The sequence below is a fragment of the Pan troglodytes genome, chromosome 12 (assembly GCF_028858775.2).
Source record: "Pan troglodytes isolate AG18354 chromosome 12, NHGRI_mPanTro3-v2.0_pri, whole genome shotgun sequence".
Classification (NCBI taxonomy): domain Eukaryota; kingdom Metazoa; phylum Chordata; class Mammalia; order Primates; family Hominidae; genus Pan; species Pan troglodytes.
Window position 1 is genome coordinate 84,479,408 of NC_072410.2, and position 22,812 is coordinate 84,502,219.

At 41.9% G+C, this 22,812-nt stretch overlaps 1 protein-coding gene across 13 annotated transcripts in view; it reads left to right on the plus strand.

Moving 5' to 3' along the window:
* Positions 1-16,627, plus strand: part of ATL2 (atlastin GTPase 2) — an 86,061-nt gene extending 69,434 nt beyond the window's left edge. For 6 of the 13 annotated variants that reach the window (XM_054678348.2, XM_001168056.8, XM_063789987.1 and 3 more), the window contains 4 exons: positions 11,187-11,243; positions 12,191-12,262; positions 12,944-13,375; positions 15,408-16,627. In XM_054678348.2, the coding sequence (XP_054534323.1) occupies positions 11,187-11,243; positions 12,191-12,262; positions 12,944-13,375; positions 15,408-15,527 (681 nt within the window). In that variant the 3' untranslated portion in view covers positions 15,528-16,627. Of the gene's footprint in view, positions 1-11,186; positions 11,244-12,190; positions 12,263-12,943; positions 13,376-14,820; positions 14,836-14,930 lie in introns of all 13 variants that reach the window. The other 7 variants (XM_009442310.5, XM_009442309.4, XM_024354298.3 and 4 more) reach the window with 4 other exon arrangements.
* Positions 16,628-22,812: the final 6,185 nt, after the last annotated feature.

A 22,812-nucleotide genomic window follows, 5' to 3' on the forward strand; every position in this document is an offset into this window, starting at 1 on the left:
CAAGACCTCTGTGGAAGGTTGTATTATTTGTAGTAGTTTTAACTAAGAGTGTATTTTGTTCACTTATTGGATACTTGATAGTTACTCTCATATTATCTTTGTTTAGTTATGAATGAATTTTTTAAAATTTATTTTTACTTTTAATTTTTAATTTTTGTGGGTACGTAGTACGTATACTTATGGGGTACATGAGATATTTTTGATACAGGCATACAATGTCTAATAATCATATTAGAGTAAATAGGGTGTCCATCACCTCAAGCATGTATCCCTTCCTTATGTTACAGACAATCCAGTTATACTCTTTGTTATTTTAAAATGTATAGTAAATTATTATTGACTGTAACTACATTGTTATGCTATCAAATACTAGATCTTATTCTAACTATATTTTTGTACCCATTAACCATCTCTGCCTCCCCTCCACCCTCTGACTACCTTTCCTAGACTCTAGTAACCATCTTTCTAGTACTCTCTATCTCATGAGTTCAGTTGTTTAAATTTTTAGCTCCCACAAATAAGTGAGAACATGTGAAGTTTGTTTTTTCTGTGCCTGGCTTATTTCACTTAACATAAAGTCCTCCAGTTCCACCATGTTGTTGCAAATGACAGGATCTCATTCTTTTATATGGATGAGTAGTACTTCATCGTGTATATGTACCACATTTCTTTATCCATTCGTATATTGATAGACACAGGTTGCTTCCAAATTGTAGCTGTAGTGACTAGTGCTGCAGTAAACATGAAAGTGCAGATGTATCTTCTATATACTGATTTTTTTTCTTTTGGGCATATACCTAGCAGCAGCATTGCTGGATCATATGGTCGTTTTATTTTTAGTCTTTTGAGGAACCCCCAAACTGTTATCCATAGTGGTTGTACTAATTTACTTTTCTGCCAACAGTGTACGAGGATTCCCTTTTCTCTACATCCTTGCCAACATTTGTTATTGCCTGTCTTTTGGATAAAAACAATTTTAAATGGAGGAAGATGATATCTTTCTGTAGTTTTGATTTGCATTTCTCTGATGATCAGTGATGTTTTCATATCCTGTATCCCATTTGGTTTTTTATTTATTTATTTATTTATTTATTTTTATTGATCATTCTTGGGTGTTTCTCACAGAGGGGGATTTGGCAGGGTCATAGGACAATAGTGGAGGGAGGGTCAGCAGATAAACAAGTGAACAAAGGTCTCTGGTTTTCCTATGCAGAGGACCCTGCGGCCTTCCACAGTGTTTGTGTCCCTGGGTACTTGAGATTAGGGAGTGGTGATGACTCTTAACGAGCATGCTGCCTTCAAGCATCTGTTTAACAAAGCACATCTTGCACCACCCTTAATCCATTTAACCCTGAGTGGACACAGCACATGTTTCAGAGAGCACAGAGTTGGGGGTAAGGTCACTGATCAACAGGATCACAAGGCAGAAGAATTTTTCCTAGTACAGAACAAAATGAAAAGTCTCCCGTGTCTACCTCCCTCTACACAGACATGGCAACCATCCGATCTCTCAATCCCTTCCCCGCCTTTCCCCCGCTTCTATTCCACAAAGCCGCCATTGTCATCATGGCCCGTTCCCAATGAGCTGCCGGGTACACCTCCCAGACGGGGCGGTGGCCGGGCAGAGGGGCTCCTCACTTCCCAGTAGGGGCGGCCGGGCAGAGGCGCCCCTCACCTCCCGGACGGGGCGGCTGGCCGGGCGGGGGGCTGACCCCCCCCACCTCCCTCCCAGTCGGGGCGGCTGGCCTGGTGGGGGCTGACCCCCCCACCTCCCTCCCGGACGGGGCGGCTGGCCGGGCAGAGGGGCTCCTCACTTCCCAGTAGGGGCGGCCGGGCAGAGGCGCCCCTCACCTCCTGGACGGGGCGGCTGGCCGGGCGGGGGGCTGACCCCCCCACCTCCCTCCCAGATGGGGCGGCTGGCCGGGCGGGGGGCTGACCCCCCCCACCTCCTTCCCGGACGGGGCGGCTGGCCGGGCAGAGGGGCTCCTCACTTCCCAGTAGGGGTGGCCGGGCAGAGGGGCCCTTACCTCCCGGATGGGGCGGCTGGCCGGGCAGGGGGCTGACCCCCCCCACCTCCCTCCCGGACAGGGCGGCTGGCCGGGCAGAGGGGCTCCTCACTTCCCAGTAGGGGCAGCCGGGCAGAGGCGCCCCTCACCTCCCGGACGGGGAGGCTGGCTGGGTGGGGGGCTGACCCCCCCCACCTCCCTCCCGGTCGGGGCGGCTGGCCTGGCGGGGGGCTGACCCCCCCCACCTCCCTCCCGGACGGGGCGACTGGCCGGGCGGGGGGCTGACCCCCCCACCTCCCTCCCGGACGGGGTGGCTGGCCGGGCGGGGGGCTGACCCCCCCACCTCCTTCCCGGACGGGGCGGCTGGCTGGGCAGAGGGGCTCCTCACTTCCCAGTAGGGGCGGCCAGGCAGAGGCTCCCCTCAACTCCCAGATGGAGCGGCTGGCCGGGCGGGGGGCTGACCCCCCCACCTCCCTCCCGGACGGGGTGGCTGGCCGGGCGGGGGGCTGACCCCCCCACCTCCTTCCCGGACGGGGCGGCTGGCTGGGCAGAGGGGCTCCTCACTTCCCAGTAGGGGCGGCCAGGCAGAGGCTCCCCTCAACTCCCAGATGGAGCGGCTGGCCGGGCGGGGGGCTGACCCCCCCACCTCCCTCCCGGATGGTGCGGCTGGCCGGGCGGGGGGCTGACCGGGCGGGGGGCTGACCCCCCCACCTCCCTCCCGGACGGGGCGGCTGGCCTGGTGGGGGCTGACCCCCACCTCCCTCCTGGATGGGGTGGCTGCCGGGCAGAGACGCTCCTCACTTCCCAGACGGGGTGGCTGCCGGGCGGAGGGGCTCCTCACTTCTCATATGGGGTGGTTGCCAGGTGGAGGGTCTCCTCACTTCTCAGGGCGGCTGGGCAGAGACGCTCCTCACCTCCCAGACGGGGTCGCGGCCGGGTAGAGGCGCTCCTCACTTCCCAGACGGGGCGGCGGGGCAGAGGCGCTCCCCACATCTCAGACGATGGGTGGCTGGGCAGAGACGTTTCTCACTTCCTAGATGGGATGGCGGCCGGGAAGAGGCGCTCCTCACTTCCTAGATGGGATGGCGGCCGGGCAGAGACGCTCCTCACTTTCCAGACTGGGTAGCCAGGCAGAGGGGCTCCTCACGTCCCAGACGATGGGCGGCCAGGCAGAGATGCTCCTCACTTCCCAGATGGGGTGGCGGCCGGGCAGAGGCTGCAATCTCGGCACTTTGGGAGGCCAAGGCAGGCGGCTGGGAGGTGGAGGTTGTAGCGAGCCGAGATCACGCCACTGCACTCCAGCCTGGGCACCATTGAGCACTGAGAGAACCAGACTCCGTCTGCAATCCCGGCACCTCGGGAGGCCGAGGCTGGCAGATCACTCGCAGTTAGGAGCTGGAGACCAGCCCGGCCAACACAGCGAAACCCCTTCTCCACCAAAAAAATACGAAAACCAGTCATGCGTGGTGGCGCGCGCCTGCAATCGCAGGCACTCGGCAGGCTGAGGCAGGAGAATCAGGCAGGCTGAGGCAGGAGAATCAGGCAGGGAGGCTGCAGTGAGCCGAGATGGCAGCAGTACAGTCCAGCTTCGGCTCGGCATCAGTGGGAGACCGTGGGGAGAGGGAGAGGGAGAGGGCCCATTTGTTTGTCTTCTTTTGAGAAATGTCTGTTCAGATCTTTTGCCGGTTTTTTGATCAGATCATTTGATTTTTTTTTTCTTTTCCCTATAGAGTTGTTTGAACTCCTTATATATTCTGGTTACTAATCCCTTATCAGACTAGTAGTTTGCAAATATTTTCTCCCAGTCTGTGGGTTGCATCTTCACTTTTCTGATGTGCAAAAGCTTTTTAACTTGATATGATCCCATTCGTTTATTTTTGCTTTGGTTGCCTGTGCTTGTAGGGTATTACTGAAGAAATCTTTTCCCAGACCAGACCAATTTCCTGGAGGGTTTCCCCAATGTTTTCTTCTTTTTTTCTTTTTGAAATGGAGCCTTGCTCTGTTGCTCAGGCTGGACTGCAGTGGCGTGATCTCGGCTTGCTGTAACGTCCGCCTCCCGGGTTCAAGCAATTCGCCTGGCCTCAGCCTGGGCGACAGAGCAAGGCTCCATTTAAAAAAAAAAAAAAAAAAAAAAAAAAAAAAAAGAAAAAAAAGAAGAAAACATTGGAGAAACCCTCCAGGACATTGGTCTGGGAAAAGATTTCTTCAGTAATACCCTGCAAGCACATTATCAAGTTAAAAAGTTTTGCACATCAAAAAAGTAGCTGGGATTACAGGCAGCTGCCACCATGCCTAGCTGATTTTTGTATTTTTAGTAGAGACAGGGTTTCACCATGTTGGCCAGGCTGGTCTCGAACTCCTAATCTCAGGTGATCTGCCTGCCTCTGCCTCCCAAAGTGCTGGGATTACAGGTGTGAGCCATCATACCTGGCCACCAATGTGTTCTTTTAGTAGTTTCATAGTTTGGGTCTTAGGTTTAAGTCTTTAATCCATTTTGATTTGATTTTTGTATATGGCCAGAGATGCCGTCTAGTTTCATTCCTCTGCATGTGGATATTCAGTTTTCCCAGCACCATTTATTGAAGCCACTGTCATTTTCTCAAGGTTTGTACTGAAGTACAACTTTTAGTACTGTGTAGAATAGCAGTGGTGAAAGTGGGTATCCTTGTTTTGTTTCAGATCTTAAAGGAAAGGCTTTCAATTTTTTCCCAGTTCAGTAAGATACTAGCTGTGGGTCTGTTGTATACAGCTTTTATTGTGTTGAGATCTGTTTCTTCTGTACCTTTTGAAGATTTTTACCATGAAGGGATGTTGAATTTTATCCAGTGCTTTTTCAGCATCAATTGAAATGGTCATATGGTTTTTGTTCTTCATTCTGGTGATAACGATGTATCACAGTCATTGATTGATTGATTGATTGATTGGTGTATGTTGAACTGTCGTTGCATCCCTGCCTGACCCTAGGTGATGATGAATGATCTTTTTAATGTGTTGTTGAATTCAGTTTGCTAGTATTTTGTTGAGGATTTTAGCAACAATGTTCATCAGGGATATTGGCCTGTAATTTTTTGCTGAGTCTTTGTGTGGTTTTGGTATCAGGATAATACTGGCCTTGTAGTATTGGTTTGGAAATATTCCCTCCTCCTCTGGTTTTTGGAATAGTTGAGTAGGATTGGTATTAGTTCTTTAAATGTTTGATAAAATTCAGCAATGAAGCCATTAGCTTTTGGGCTTTTCTTTGTTGGGAGACTTTTTATTATGGCTTTGATCTCGTTACTTGTTATTGGTCTGTACGGGTTTTAGATTTCTTCATGGATCAATCTTGGTAGGTTGTATATGTCTAGGAATTGATACATTTCTTCTAGGCTTTCCCATTTATTGGCATATAGTTGTTCATGGTAGCCTCTAATGATCCTTTGGATTTCTGTGGTATCAGTTGCAATGTCTCCTTTTTCATCTCTGATTTTATTTATTTGGGTCATCTCTTTTTTTCTTAGTGTGGCTAAAGGTTTGTTGACTTTGTTTATCTTTTTAAAAAATCAATTTTTTGCTTCATTGATCTTTTGTATTGTTTTTATTTCAATTTCGCTAACTTCTTCTAATTTTGGGTTTAGTTTGCTCTTCCTTTTCTGTTTTTTTAAGATGTATGGTTAGGTTGTTTATTTGAAGTGTTTCCTCTTTTTTGATGTAGGCACTTATTACCATATAGTTTCTAAGTACTGCTTAACGCTGTATCCCATATATTTGGTATGTTGTGTTTCCATTTTCATTTGTTTCAAGAATGTGTTTATTTCTTTCTTAATTTCTTCACGGATCTAGTGGTCATTCAAGAGCCTATTGTATTAATATAATTTCCATGTGTTTGTATAGTTTCCAAAATTCCTCGTTATTGATTTTATTCCATTGTGGTCAGAGAATATACTTGATATAATTTCAATTTTTTTGATTTTTTTTTTTTTGAGACCAAGTGTTGCTGTTTTGCCCAGGCTGGAGTGCAGTGGAGCAATCTCGGCTTACTGCAACCTCTACCTCCCAGGTTCAAGTGATTCTCCTGCCTCAGTCTCCCGAGTAGCTGAGACTACAGTAACGCACCACTGTGCCCAGCTAATTTTTGTATTTTTAGTAGAGATGGGGTTTCACCATGTTGGCCAGGCTGGTCTCAAACTCCTGACCTCAAGTGGTCCACCTGCCCTCAAGTGGTCCACCTGCCTTGGCCTCCCAAAGTGCTGGGATTACAGGCATGAGCCACTGCGCCCGGTCCTCTTTCTTTAGTTTCTAATAATACTTGCTTTATAAATCTGGGTGCTCCAGTGTTGGGTGCATATATATTTACAATTGTTATATCCTCTTGCTGAATTGATCCCTTTATCATTATATAATGACCTTCTTTGGCTGATATAAATGTAGCTGCTTCTGCTCTTTTTTTTGGTTTCCATTTGCATGGAGTATCTTTTTCCATACCTTTATTTTCAGTCTCTGTGTCTTTATAGATGAAGTGTGTATCACCATTTTTTAAAATCCATTCAGCCACTCTGTGCCTTTTAATTGGAGAGTTTAGCCCATTTACACTCAATGTTACTGATAAGTAAGGAGTTAACCTCTGTCATTTTGTTACTGTTTTCTGGTGGTTTTGTGGTCTTCCTACCTGCCTGTCTTCCTTTTAGTGAAGGTGATTTTCTCTGGTGGTATGTTTTAATTTCTTTTTATTTTTTGTGTATCTGTTGTATGTCTTTTGAGGTTACCATGAGGTTTGCAACTATAATGTATTTATTTTAAACTGGTAACACTGATTGCCTAAACAAACTAAATAACAAGGAAAGAGAAAACTAATAAAAATTCTACACTTTAACTTCATCCCCCCACTTTTTAAACTTTTCGTTATTTCTATTGATAGTATACTGTCTATGTCTGGAAAAGTTGTGGTTGTTAATATTTTTTATAGGTTCGTCTTTTAGTCTTTCTACTCAGGATATGAGTAGTTTACACACCACAATTAGTGTTAATAATATTCTGTTTTTCTGTGTATTTACTATTCCCAGTGAGTTTTGGACCTTCAAATCATTTCTTATTGCTCATTAAAATCCTTTTCTTTCAGATTGAAGAACTCTCTTTAACATTTATTGTAGGACAGGTCTGATGTTGATAAAATTCCTCAGCTTTTGTTTGAGGAAGTCTTTATTTCTCCTTCATGTTTGAAGTATTTTCACTGGATATACTATTCTAGGAAAAATGTTTTTTTGCTTCAGCACTTTATGTCATACTGCTCTCTCCTGGCCTGTGAGGTTTCCACTGAGAAGTCTACTCCCAGATGTGTTGGAACTCTTTTGTATGTTGTTTGTTTCTTTTCTCTTGATGCATTTAGAATCCATTCGTGCTTGTTGTTGTTGTTGTTGTTTAATAGAAATGGGGCCTTGCTATGTTTAACAGGCTGGTCTCCAACTCCTGGCCTCAAGTGATCCTCCCATCTCAGCCTCCCAAGGTGCTGAGATTACAGGTGTGAGCCACCGTGCCTGGCCTGTTGTTGTTTTTAATAGAGACGTCATTTCTCTACGTTGTCCAGGCTGGTCTTGAACTCCAGGGTCAGGCAGTTCCCCCACCTTGACCTCCCAAAGTGCTGGGATTACAGGCATGAGCCACCATGCCCAGCCAGGATCCATTCTTTACCCTTGACCTTTGGGAGTTTGCTTGGTACATGTCTTGAGGTAGTCTTATTTGGGTCAAGTGTGCTTGGTGTTCTATAATCTTCTGTTCTTAAATATTGGTATCTAGGTTTGGGTAGTTCTTTGTTATTGCTTTGTATAAACTTTCTACCCCTGTCTCTTTAGCTACTCCTCTTTAAGGCAATGAACTCTTAGATTTGCCCTTTTGGGGCTATTTTCTAGATCTTGTAGGCATGCTTCATTCTTTTTCATTCTTTTTTCTTTTGTCTCAGCTGTGTATTTTCAAATAGCCTGTCTCCAAGCTGACTAATTCTTCTGCTTGTTCAGGTCTTGTGTTAAGCTCTGAGGCTGGGTGAGGTGGCTCATGCCTGTAGTCCTAGCACTTTGGGAGGCTGAGGTGGGCAGATCACTTGAGACCAGTCTGGGCAACATGGTGAAACCTTGTCTCTACAAAAAATACAAAAATTAGCCAGGCATGATGGTGCATGCGTGTAGTCCCACCTACTTGGGACACTGAGGTAGGAGGATCCTTTGAGCCTGGGATGCAGAGGTTGCAGTGAGCCAGGATTGCACCATTGCACTCCAGTCTGGGAGACAGAGCAAAACCCTGTCTCAAAAAAATAAAATAAACAAGAGGTTTGGATGCATTCTTCAGTATGTCAGTTGCATTTTTCGGATCCAGGATTTCTGCTTTATTCTTTATAATTATTTCAGTCTCTTTGTTCACTTTATCTGAAAGGATTCTGAATTCCTTCTCTGTGTTATCTTGAATTTCTTTGAGTTTCCTCAAAACTGCTATTTTGAATTCTCTGAAAGGTCAGTTATCTCTGTCTCTCCAGGATTGGTCACTGGTGCTTTATTTGAGTTTGTTTAGTGAGGTCATGTTTTCTTGGATGGTCTTGATGCTTGTGAATATTTGTTGGTGTCTGGACATTGAAGAGTTAGGTATTTGTTATAGTCTTTGCAGTCTGGGCTTGTTTGTACCTGTCATCCTTGGGAAGGCTTTCTAACTATTTGAAGGGACTTGGGTGTTGTGATCTTGGTCACTGCAGCTGTATCTGCATTAGGGACATTTCAAGCCCATAATGCTGTGGCTCTTGCAGATTTGTAGAGGTACTGCCTTGGTGCTCTTGGGTAAGATCCAGGAGAATTCCCTGGATTACCAGGCAGAGACTCTTGTTCTCTTCCATTACTTTCTCCCAAACAAATGGAGTCTCTGTCTGTGTGTTGAGCTGCCTGGAGCTGGGGGAGGGGGTGACACAAGCACCATTGTGGCCACCATCCCTGGGACTTCACTGGGTCAGACCTGAAGCCAGCACAGCAATGGGTCTTGCCCAAGGCCCATTGTGACTATTGTGTGGTTATTGCCTGTGGTCAGTCAAGGCCCAGAGGTTCTACAATCAGCAGGTGGCAAATCTAGCAAGTTCCCTCTGGCCTTGGGTGGGTCCAGAGATGCTCTCTGGTGATCCGCCTGCCTTGGCCTCCCAAATTGCTGGGATTACAGGTGTGAGCCACTGCACCTGGCCTTTGTCTCCTTTACTCAAGCAGAAGGAGACTCTCCTCATAGCCACAACATCTGGGAATGTGCTGGGTCACACCTGAAGCCAACACATTTCTGAATCTCACCCAAGGCCCATAGTGAGTACTGCCTGGCTACCACTACTGCTTATTCAGAGCCCAGAGGCTCTTGAGTCAGCAGGTGATGAACCCTGCCAGGACTTGGTCATACCCCTCAAGACAGTGGGTTCCCTTCCAGCCCAGGGTGTGTTTAGAAATCTTGTCTGGGAACTGGGGACTGAAACTGGGGCCTTAGGGCTCTCTCTGCCTTATGCCGCATTCTACTTTGGCTGAGCTGGTATCCAAATTGCAAGACAAAGTCCTCTTTACTCTCCCCTCTCCTCTCCTCAAGCAGAAGGAAAGACTCTCTCTCAGAGCTGTGAACTACACTGCCTGAGCTTGTGTAGGGGGAGTGACACAAGCAGTCCCTTGGCTGCCCCAGCTGGTGTCTTACTATATCATATGCACCCCAGGTCCACTGGCTCTGAGCCCAGCCCAGCACCAGGACCTGCCCAGGAATTGCAGTCCTCGTGGCCTAGACGGCCTTTCAAGTTTATTCAGGACCTCAGAGCACTGTAGCCCATGGTGGCAGGACTGGCTGCCTAGGGCTGGTCTAAATTCTTCCTCCATGGGTGCTGGCTGAGTTCTTTCCACTGTGGCAGGGCAGCGCTGAGTTTCAGTGCAAAAATTCCACAGTCACTGCTTTCGCCTTCCCTAAGCACATAGATTGTCTCTCCACGCCATGTGGTTGCTGCTGAGAGGATGGGGGAGGGGTGGTGTAGGTGATTCAAGACTGTTTTTCACATCCTCTTCAGTGCCTCTTTCAGTGATCTGAAGTTAAAACCAGGTACTGTGATTGCTCGCCTGATTTTTGGTTCTTATGAAGGTGGTTTTTTATGTAGATAGTTGTCAATTTGATATTCCTTGGAGGTGGTGATCACTGGAGGCTTCTATTTGGCCATCTTGCTCTGCCTCCTTCCCAGTTATGAATGAATCTTGTCAGTGGAAAGTTGAGATGAGCCAGGCACGGTGGCTCATGCCTGTAATCCCAGCACTTTGGGAGGCTGAAGTGGGCGAATCACCTGAGGTCGGGAGTTCGAGACCAGCCTGGCCAACATGGTGAAACCCCGTCTCTCCTAAAAATACAAAATTAGCTGGATGTGGTGGCGCATGCCTGTAATCCCAGCTACTTGGGAGGCTGAGGCAGGACAGTTGCTTGAACCCAGGAGGTGGAGGTTGTGGTGAGCTGAGGTCGTGCCGTTGCACTCCAGCCTGGGCAATAAGAGCGAAATTCCTTCTCAAAAAAAAAAAAAAAAGAAAGTTGAGATGAAAGACCCTATATGGACTTCTAACAAACTCTTATCTTTTCCTTCTTACTCTTAAACCACAAATTAGTTTTTTTTTTTTTTTTCCTTCTTGAGCTGAAATACAATTTAAGCTGGTCAAAGTAAAATACTGGATAAAATTGTTTCTTCAGCTGGATATGGTGGCACACACCTTGTAGTTTCAGCCACTTGGAAAACTGAGGCAGGAGGATCACTTGAGCCCAGGAATTCGAGGTTGCAGTAAGCTGTGATCATCCCACTGCACTCCAGCCTCAGTGTCAGGGTGAGACGCCATCTCTAAAGAAAGAGAAAAAAAAGTTTTTTAAAAATATTAAAACACTGGCAATAGGGGGTAATTGTGAATTTCTTTTCATAAAGAAGATGGCATTTTATATCTAACTTTGAGTTATAACTTTTATGTTATATTTGTTATAGAAATACCTAGGATATTATTTAGCAGCATATAATTTAATAATATTGAGAATAGGGTTAACTTTGTTGGAATAAGGTGATTTTTAAAGCCTAGAATTTACTTTTAATGGTGTTAATTATTTTTATATTTAATGACTTTTCTTTCTTTGGGGATGTGGAGCCAAATTGCATAATCCGTCAGTCTAACAAATCTTCTCCCTTTTTAGGCTTACATCAAAATCTATCAAGGAGAAGAACTTCCACATCCAAAGTCCATGCTTCAGGTAGAGAGAGTGAGAGAGTGATATGTGTTGTACATATACTTATTTATGAGGGAGAATAAAAATCTTTGCTTTAGAGAGAAATGCTGAAAATGGGGGGTGCTTTTTTGCATGCAAATACATTTTGCTTAAGGCCGTATGTGTCGTGGGTCCTAAGGTTTCATACAATTTTTTTTTGTAACTGCAGATTGTAGGCCTTCCATGTGTCCAGGCCACCAGAAATAAGAGTCTTCAGTACCTTCTCTTCATATGCTCAAAGTATAGGAAAATTTCTATTTGATAAGATGGCTTAATGTGGGCCTCTCTGAACTAAGATGCTTCTATTCTGAGTCTTTGACAATGAATGTTGTTTGGAATAAGTCTTATTTTTATTTGGTGTTAATGATTTAGAGCTACTTCTAGTGAATATAGTCTCATTTCTTTTTCTGTCTTTCAAATGGTGTTCTTTTGGGACAGTGTCATTTTAACCCATTCATATTTTAAAACATTTACTACTTTAGGCTATTTTTCCATTTTATAGTAGATTAAACAGTATTTGCTGATAAAACTTTGTGGAGTAAGTTTTGTGGGTTTGAAAATGTCTTGTATAATACTGATTATGAGAGAGAGAACCATATGGGTAATTCTCGATTCTTAACACCTGGCGATCCACATATTTTAGGGTTATATCTATTTATCTTTATCCATTTCCTGAGCATATGTGGTGTTTTCTACAGACACACTTTAACATCAACCTAAGCAAAACAAAATCAGGCAGGCAGTCCTATTAGAACTATACTTACCATTATATCCTTTATACCAATGTTCCCTTGCATAGGAAAGAAAAACTGGAAGTTACTTTCTCTGGTTCATTTTCAGACTTGTTTATTGTACATAACTTATTGTGTTAATCAGAATTTTTAGAGTCATAGAGTATTTTTTGCATAATAATGGCATATTTTATTTTTTAGGCAACAGCTGAAGCTAATAATCTTGCTGCAGTAGCAGGAGCAAGAGATACCTATTGTAAAAGTATGGAACAGGTTTGTACCTAAAATTTAAATTTGATGCTGGAGTGAGAAGATTTTTAAATTTTAAAAAAAAAATTTAAAAAAAATTTTTTAAATAATTGAGCGAATTTGTGCAGCTTATGGTACATTATTCCCTAATTCCCCTTTATGGTCTTTGCTGGAAATAAACTATAAGAAAATAATTCACATTATTAGAGAGCAGAATTTGAGTTAGTAAATTATTATATAAACTCTACTGAAATATCTTCTGACAAATGTGTGATTCAGAGTGCTGTTATTAGTGACTTCTGATGTTAGTAGCATTAGTTTAAGGCCAGTAGCAGTTTCTGTACTTGCTTGCTCAAACATTAAAATATCTTTTTGGGGCATTATCATCTTTTACCCGTTCTCTTGCCAGCAATTTTGTGTGCTATTATGGTATATGATGGTCAAGTGAAGGCAGATACAGAGCACAGTGTAAAATTTTTTTGTCTTCAGTTTCAGTTAGTCGTATTTGGAAAATGATTTTGCTTGAGTAGGTTCAACATATAAACAATAACTAGATTATGGTAACCTGTGAGGTATTGTAAGTGAGTTTAAAACTGACTCAATCATGTAAGTGGTTTGACTTTCTGAGACTAAAAACTATGAACAGGAACTTCTTTCAAGTGTTAATCATTTCTAGCATGTAATACTGTAATTCTGTCTGTCCAGGTATGTGGAGGGGACAAGCCTTACATTGCACCTTCAGATCTGGAGCGAAAACACTTGGATCTCAAGGAAGTGGCGATAAAACAATTTCGTTCAGTAAAAAAGATGGGTGGAGATGAGTTCTGCCGTCGTTATCAGGACCAGCTTGAAGCTGAAATTGAAGAAACCTATGCAAATTTTATAAAGCACAATGATGGCAAAAATATCTTCTATGCTGCTCGTACCCCAGCCACACTGTTTGCGGTCATGTTTGCTATGTATATAATCTCAGGACTGACTGGCTTCATTGGCCTAAACTCTATAGCTGTCTTGTGTAACCTTGTCATGGGGTTAGCACTGATATTTCTTTGTACTTGGGCATATGTTAAATACTCTGGGGAGTTCAGAGAAATTGGAACAATGATTGATCAGATTGCTGAAACACTATGGGAACAGGTTGGTATCTATCTTTTGGTTTTTTAGTGACTAATCTTATTTTCCTGTGACTTTCCATCCTTTGCAGTATTTGTACTCCGACTTCGCCTTCATGTGAGGAATGTCAAAAGGATGTCTTCTGTTTTGTTCAGATGTAGAATCTTTATGAATTGAAGATTTTTTCTTTAAAGTTATAATTTTAATGTACTTCAGTTAGCCTAAATCTGTACTATCCTCTGGATAGATTCTTAGTTGTAGGCCTGATTATATCAGATGGTGGGCAGGGTCAGAGTCTGTAATGATTTTTTTCTTTGAGGAAAGAAAATATAAACAATGAATGATTTTCAAGGTAAGGAAAAGAAGTTTGGAAGTGGTGCTTTCGGAAAGCAAAAGAAGTTTCTTCCTAATATTGGCAAGCAGCAATGCAGGAGAAATGCTGGATGGTAGACAGGTCTTCATTGCCTTCCATGAAGATGGTAGTGATTTCCTGATGTACTATGAGGAACAATCCCGTAGGGATTTCTTACCGAGGAAACTTTGACCTTTGTGTTATGGAAATATTAATTAGTAAAGCAAAGCGCCATGAACAGAGAACCATGCTCCGTCGTAATCTTTTACCTCGAACCAGAATTCAAAGCCCCAGGCTGTGAACTCTTGCCTGCAAGTATCTGCTAAGGAAAGCCATTTTGTGTATCTGCCTCCGGTGTGCTGGAATTACCTGTGGACCGCTTATGGATGTCATTAAGATGATCTTCGTGAAATACTTGAACATCATGTCAAGGACCAGAATGAAAGCTACAGTTATTAATGACGAACGCTGTAATAGGCATTTGAGATGCCATTTTTGGGCTTATGAAATATTGAGCTTATTTTGAAGATCTAGGATATGCAGGTCCATGTTTGTTTTGGCTATAAACTTGAAGACTGAAGAAGCAGACCATTTTTTTGAAGAAAGTTGATTGGATATTGACTTTTCTTGTAATGATGTTATTTTATAAAGTGACCCACTATATTAATTTGGATTTTGTGTTTACTCTTTAGAGAAATGCTCTATTCAGATCCGATTGGGAAGTTTATGTTTGGATATTTATTCTATTTAAATTTTTATCTCAATCTCACTACTTGATGTTTCTTTGATATCTTCTAATAGAAGATGGATGCAAAGCTATCGCAACTTCACTTTTAAGAAAAAATTAGCTATTTTAAAATTTTGGATCATTATTTTCTGCAATATAATTTTCAATAATTGTACAATATCTTCTTTTGAGAAATATTCATCTCTTAAACAGCATTGATTCTAGGATTTTGGAGGTACCATTATTACAAAACAATTAAATGGAAGAATCTAAAGTGTATAAAATCATTTTCAGTATAGTTTAGGTAAGGTAATCAGCTAGTCAGAGATCTGTGCTGTGTCAACAAACCTTGTCTAAATTTCTTTGCATTTCTCTTTTCTTTTGCTTCAGAGGAGTCCCAGGAAGGTGAGAAACCTACAGTCTCAAATTCTTGTAGTCTTAAACTCTTTAGCTTCGAGGCACTCTGATTCATTCTCCTAACAAATCACTTCATGTTTTAGGTGTTTTCCAAACTGTTTGAAGTTACTAGACGTCGAATGGTTCACCGTGCTCTTTCATCAGCACAGCGACAGAGACTGTCATCCAACAATAACAAGAAGAAAAATTAGACAGTATTTTTAACCTTTTTCTCTATCTGAAGTGTTCACACTTACACATGTAGGACAATAAGCAGGACCGTCTGGGCCGGTCTGCATAAATGCTGTATACATACCAGATTTGATGCTGCATATAGGGTATGGAATTGCACATCCATCTCATAGGAATTGTAAATGGTTTGAATAAGAGGAAAGTAATTTTTGTTGCATTATAAAATGTCTAGTAGCATCATAAGTTTTTTTGAGAGAAGCATCTTTTTATTTCCCATATTCCTGGTTATTTTCATCATTGCTTTGAATTGAATTTTTATATCTATTTTTATATGTAACTCTTTTTTTACCTCATGTTTTTGTTTGTTTTGCACATTTCTCATACCACAGGTATTGAAGCCCCTGGGTGATAATTTGATGGAGGAAAACATAAGGCAGTCTGTAACAAACTCTATCAAAGCAGGCCTGACTGACCAGGTGTCTCATCATGCCAGATTAAAGACAGACTGACAGTTCATCTCCTCACGGACTCCACTCTCTTTTTTTTTCATGTTTGCTGTACAATGAGAACTCAAATAAAAATAAACCAAAGTTTACAATCAACTGTAGAAGTAGTTAGTGTAACTGGCTTCACAGATGGCTGCCACAGAGTGTGAAGATTGTTTGTTAGTTTTAAGCATTCTTTTAATGGCTCCTAAGACATGCAGATGGACTGAGGAGCATTGGTTAATCATGCACCTTTGTGCCATGTTTAATTCTTTTATTTCTTTTTACTTAATCTAATGTTAGTGAATTTGTCTTATGTAAAAGGATATTTCAGGGAAATATTTTCAGAAATCTATTTAGAGTCTCTTTAACACAGTGTCCCATTGAAATTTTAATTTTTAGAGAATTTATGAATCACTGTTTCAAGAACCAGATTGGAAAGACAATGAAGCCTTTATTGAGCCACTACATTAAAAGTATATATTGCTTTACTGCCTTCAATACCAGTATTACATAAATGCATGTATCAGAAACTTCACAGAAATTACATGACAACTCTTGTAGCTAAGAAAGTAATTCTGAGGTGTACATTTGTCTTGCCTTTTTAAATTTATAAACTTGCCCTAAAAGGAGATGCATATCTGGGAAACTGAACTGTCTTTTTGCAGTTTAGCCTTCATGTACATAAAATATGCCATTAATTTTATTGGGGAAGAAATTCCATCCAAAAATGTTGCCTACAGCTATGAGTTAAGAGTGTCTGTACAGTGTGTAGCTTGTATTTTCTAAAATCACAGATAGGGCATGTATATGACTTATAAATATATAAATACGATTTTGTATTAAAAGTTTTGTAGTTTATGGCAAAATCTGGTCCTGTGGTAGGCTAAATAAGTACAGTCCCTGTGAAAGGAATGTTTGTGGTTCATGTCAGTGTGTGAATGCATAGACAATTTGAAGTTTTTGATATATTTGTGATATTTATCTTGAGCACTGCAATCTCACCCCCCTCCAAGGGAATTCAATGGGAATGTTTATTGTGACTTTGTCCTCTGTTGCATTTTAAAGTTATTTCCTGTAATTTATTTTCAGTACATAATTAAAAATTTGTTGTATATATAAAATGAAACTTGTGATTCTTTTTTAAGGAATTTTTCAAGTATGTATTCCACTTCATAAACCATATTTGTTTATAGTGAAAAGAGCATGAGCAGGAAACACCCCAGTTGAGAGCTCTAAGGCGTTGTACCTCAAAGCTAAGCTTGTAAAAAGTTACTTTTCTGTGTCTGTCTCTATAAGGGAAAACCTATGATTAGCCTAGTTGTAGATGGGGATTATTAATTTCTTTCTCTCTGTCTCTCTCTTTTTTTTTTTTTTTTTTTTTGGTGGTATATGTAAGGCTAGCATTTTTTCAGTACTTTTGTGGTCTTCTTTGTGAACACCGATTAAAGTACCTAGTTTTGTTTGTTTCTTTTTTGAGACGGAGTCTCTCTCTGTCACCCAGGCTGGAGTGCAGTGGTGCGATCTTGGCTCACTGCAACCTTCACCTCCTGGGTTCAAGTGATTTCTCCCGCCTCAGCCTCCTGAGTAGCTGGGACTACAGGTGCGTGCCACCATGCCCGGCTAATGTTTTCTATTTTAAGTAGAGATGGGGTTTCACCGTTTTAGCCAGGATGGTCTCAATCGCCTGACCTTGTGATCCGCCTGCCTTGGCCTCCCAGAGTGTTAGGATTACAGGCGTGAGCCACCGCGCCCGGCCCTTAGTTTGCTTTTTAAGCGAAGAGAATGCAGGTGTTGAGTTGCATGTGTGAAAACTCTGAATTTACTTTGGTTGATACATCTTCTCTCCCACTCCCATTCAGATTCTGTTTTTATATGGATTGTATTTGTTTTCATCTGTATTAAATTGCTAACTTATCTGTTCTTAAAGAATCCACCTGAAAAGTGTCTTTTTATTTCTTCTGCCACCCTGTTTTATGAATGCTGTGGACTGTTTTTTATGAATGAAAAAATAATTTGTTGTATAATAGATTTTCTGAAATTAAAGACAGCTTACCTTTAAAAAGTTATAAAATCTAGACCACTGGCTTTCTTACATTTCTTATCGGAAAAGAGTGCTTTCCTCAAAGAAGACAATTCTCTACAGGATTTAAGTCCATTTCACACTTTTAAGCTTTAGCCTAAACATTCATGTCCTGGATTCCCTCCTTTCCTCTAACTTGACCAGAATGGATCTGCGCATCTCAGGTTTTTTCCATTCGTGTCATAGTCGTGGAGTGAGGATGAAAATTAGCTTGAGTTGCTGTGCCTCTGGTAGCCATCTTCTCACTTGGCCAGAGATTACTCATCAAATGACTATTGTACTTGGATTCTGTTGGGAGCCTCTGCCATAAACAGAATGCAACTTTGGGGAGTCTTCCAGTTATTGGTTCCTGTCAAAGCTAGATTGGGGGTTTCCCAAGCAGCACAGAGAATTGCTCCCTTACCTTCTCTACTGAAGTCTTAGATCCTAGGAACTCCTGTCTTTCAGATTTGCATTTTGCTGGAAGTAAGACCGAGGAATTGAGCTGCCCTTAATGTACTCAGTGAAATACAACTTTTATGTCCTTTTAGGATTGTGAAATCTGCAGCCAAATGTATCAGCTGAATAGGTCCAAACCGCCTAGAGATACACATGAAAGGGCTTAGGGGAGGGAAGTCACAGCCTTTGCATAGCTCAATAAGGCACCTCCATACATATGTTAGTACTCTCCATACTCATGGCAGTCCTGTGTGATAGATAGGAAACCATCAAAAAGAACCTTGGGCATCTCAGGCTTGCAACTTAGGACTCTACTACACACCTCCAGAAGTTTGAATCTATTTGAAGCTTCAGACAATGATAAGTAATGTTCCCAACTCAAGATAAAAGGACTGTCTTGGCTGCATTCCTAGAGGCACTAAGTGGAGAAAGTAACATTTTGCTAATACCGAAACAAGCTGAAAATTACCCATAACATTACCACTCTAAAAAATGAATCGATGCAAAAAGTGAAAATGTTCCTGTCCATTTGATTGTACACCTGAGAGAGAACCATTACTTTGGTGTGTGCTATTGAAACCTTCCCTCTGCTTATTGACATGTCTGTATATGCATAAAACATACTCTTGTTTTTTGTTTTACACAAAAATAGAATTATCCTGTACATGATGTGTTTTTTTTTTTTTTTTTTCATGTAATGGGATATTTTCCTAGGTCATTATGTAATTATTTAATGGTTACTTTGATTCTTAGGGTAGGTGGAGTTTTAAGGAGAGAACACTAGACCTGGGATCATTGCTGAGATGGCTGGGCTCTGTGTCCCCACCCAGAACTCATCTTGAATTGTAATCCCCATAACCCCCATAATCACCAGGTGGAACTTGGTGGGAGATGATTGGATTGTTGGGGGCAATTTCCCCCATGCTGTTCTCGTGATAGTGAGTTCTCACGAGATCTATTTGATGGTTTTATAAGGGGCTCTTCCCCCTTCACTCATTCAATCTGTCTCACCTGCTGCCACGTAAGACGTGCCTCTTTGCCTTCAGCCGTGATTGTAAGTTTCCTGAGGCCTCCCCAGTCGTGGAACTGTGAGTCAAACCTCCTTTTATAAATTACGCAGTCTTGGGTATGTCTTTACAGCAGTGTGAAAATGGACTAAAACAACTGCTAAGAGTTTTCTTTTTATGACAGTTTTCCTCCTATAATAGGATTGTCGAGAGAATCAAATAAAATGTGAAGAAAGGGTGCTTGGGAAGCAGGTACAAGAACAGAAAATCGTGCCCTCAATTTTTCTTGTTTTAAGGCTGCATCTTCTGACTGTTTGGCCACCTGTACTTGAAGCTTGTCCATAACTTACTCCCCGACCACCCCCACCCCATCCCCGGCATTTGGGCTGTTATTTAAGAGTTCTCTAACTTTCTGACAAATTTATATGGTAATTAGTAAACAACATACTCATTCTGGCAAAATGGGTCTGCAGCCCCTGACAGAGAGGTCATCTAAAATGGCATGGTTTAGACGTCCCGGTTACAAAACATGAAGACTACCTAAAAAAACCTAGATCTGGAAGAATGCTTAAATTTCAATTCTAAGCAAAGGAGATGACCTTATAGTTAAAACTGAGCTTTGTTCCTAGCTCCAGCACGCAAGCTTCATGAATTTGTGCTAACGCTTATATAGCAGTTGAGCCTCAGCTTCTTCATCTATAAAATAGGAATAATATTACCCCTCACAGATGTTAGGAGGATGTGATGAGAATTTCCACATCCTGGCAGACTTTTAAATCTTTTTTATGGCGTTGATATTTGTAAACAAACACCTGTCTTCCAAATCGTACTTATTTTTAACTTCCTCTGTTTCCTGAAGAGGATAAACAAGATGAATTTTGGAGGGTGGTGGTCATTGTTATTTTTGTCTATGGAAGAAAGCATTTGTCAGTACTTTCCCCTAAATGGGTTGAGCTCCTCGGAAAGAAGAAACCATACTTTGTGCCCTTTTTTTTTTTTTACATTATCAAACATTTTTGTGCATACTAAATGCTCAGAATGTTTTAACATGGACTGGATTAGTCAACTTCACCTCAGTCTGCCTTCCATACTTAGGCATATGCCACCTGCTGTAGGTAAGCTTGGTGGTTATTTGGCAACTGTGGGATCCTAAATATCAGTGGTTGCTTTTTCTCCCCTTGGCATCAAAATAATCAAACTATGAAGGAATATGATCATTAAAAACCCTCTGGTAAAATAACTTTGGGGGATGGTGAGGGTAGGCTACCTTATGGATTTGGGTTCTTTTTTTTTTTTTTTTTTTTGAGATGGAGTCTCGCTCTGTCACCTAGGCTAGAGTGCAGTGGCACAATCTCGGCTCACTAGAACCTCTGCCTCCCAGGTTCAAGCGATTCTCCTGCCTCAGCCTTCTGAGTAGCTGGGATTATAGGCACCTGCCACCACACCTGGCTAGTTTTTGTATTTTTAGTAGAGATGGGATTTCACCTTGTTAGTCAGGCTGATCTCAAACTCCTGACGTCAGGCAATCCACCCACCTCAGCCTCCCAAAGTGCTGGGATTACAGGTGTGAGCCACCGCACCTGGCCTGTGTTATTTTTAAAACTTTAGTATACTGATTTGATCTAATGCAGTTTCCTAAGTATCTGCTTATAAGTCCTACCAGAGTTGGGTTTACAGGCCTGTATAATGTGTGTTTATCTCCAAGAGGGATGTTTATATTATTTAGAGAGGACAGGGCAGTTTTTCCTGGGAAGACTGAAGGTTTTCTGTGTGTTGGGGGGTATAAACATGTTTAGCATCTATACTGAATGCTGCCAGTGCTCATGCAATAGCCTTGGGGTGGGTATTCTTATCTCTGATTTTATAGAGGAGGCATCTCAGGTTCAGAGAGGTCAACCACATTTACCAAAGTGAGGGTGCTCTGGGATTGGAAACCAGGTCTACTGGCTTTAGAGTCCAGAGGGCTATGTACTTACCCACCCTATCACACCGCTGTGAAGAATAAATAGTCCCACCCAGAGAAGAGGAAAGAGAGAGAAGGGTGGACATCAAGAAGGAATACAGCAATGGTTCAGCGTGGCTGTACTAGGGAGTTACTGAAGGGCAGAGACGGATGTAGGAGTGGAATTCAAGTTTAAAGACCTGGGCAAGATTGTGAAGGGCCTTTCAGATCAGGTAGAGGGGCTTGACATTTAGATATTAAGGTTACACGGGCGAGTCTTAGAAAAACACAACAGCTATGCGGCCAATTCTAATACTTTAGTATAGTTTCTCAAAGTATGAATTTTTATTTTTATTTTTTATTTTTTAAGGGATGGGGGTGGGGTCTCAAACTCCCGGGCTCAAGCAGTCCTCCCACCTCAGCCTCCCAAGTTGCTAGGGCCATGGACATGCACCACTCCACCTGGCTCGCTTTTTATTTTCGATTAGAGTCACCTGGAGTGCTGTGTGCACCACCCCCCCCCCCCCGCCCCCACATTGCATAGTGAATTTATTTATTTTTTATTATACTTTAAGTTCTAGGGTACGTGGGCACAACGTGCAGGTTCATTACATATGTATACATGTGCCATGCTGGTGTGCTGCACCCATTAACTCATCTTTTATGTTAGGTATATCTCCTAATGCTATCCCTCCCACCCTGCATAGTGAATTTAAATCTGTATTTCTACCAGGTCTCTCAGATAATTCTAATGCATACTGAAGCCTGAGATCAGTGTTAAGTGTTTCCTAATGAGTAGCAGAATTATGGATTTCTCCTGCTGTTTTTATACTTTTCTGACTAAGAAAGCTTTCTGCACAGACAGAGCTGAAATTATGTTGTTGTACTGTGTTGTTTCCCTGGGAGGAAGGTGGAGCTTGTATTGGGAAGGAAAGATCTTGGCAATAGATTGAAAGTGTGCTCTTCTTCCATATTAAAGTAAATGTTATTGCTCAAATTAGAGACCCATTCTCAAGCTTGGATCTTCTTTCAAAACTATGTCATTTTGCTTCACAAACTTTGTACTTGTTCTTTCCTTTTAAATACTTTTGTGAAGGAACACAATAGTTTTAGACATAGCTGATGATTGCAGTCTTATTTCATTAGGGAAATGTTTAAGAATGATTATGAGACTTCATAATGTTCCCTGTTCTTTCATCAGCTTTTGAATACAGAGAAAAGAAACTCAGGACTAAATTGTATAAATCAGCAGATTGTACCTCCTATCAAAGTATAATCCTTAAAATTATACATGACTGTTGTCCAAATACACAATGAATACATAATAAAATTTATTCAACTTCTTAATGAGGAAACCGGAGATGGCGAAAGGCTGTTTCAAAGCAGAATTGGAGAAATAGGAGTTATGTAGTCCACCGGGAAGGGCATTTTGAAATGAGTATGCTGAGTAATGTGAGCCCTTAGTAGTAAATGGCAACGCCAAACAAATAAAGATCAGTGAGTCTCAGACTTGAGTCTCAGGATCCCCTTTGGCTCTTAAAAATTGAGGCCCCCAAATGATCTGCCAATATTTATCTTATTAGAAATTAAAACAAAAATGTTTAAACATTAAAAAATAAGCTCATTATATGTTAACTTTTAAAGATTACATATATTAAAAGTATGTAATATGCCATTTTATATAGTGAAATGATATTATAGTCAAGCAAATTAACATATTCATCTTCTTACATGGTTACCCCCTCCTTTTTTTTTGTACTAAGTGCACCTAAAAGCTGTCTTAGCAGATTTCCAATACACAATACCATATTATTAACTGTAGTCCTCATGCTGTGCGTT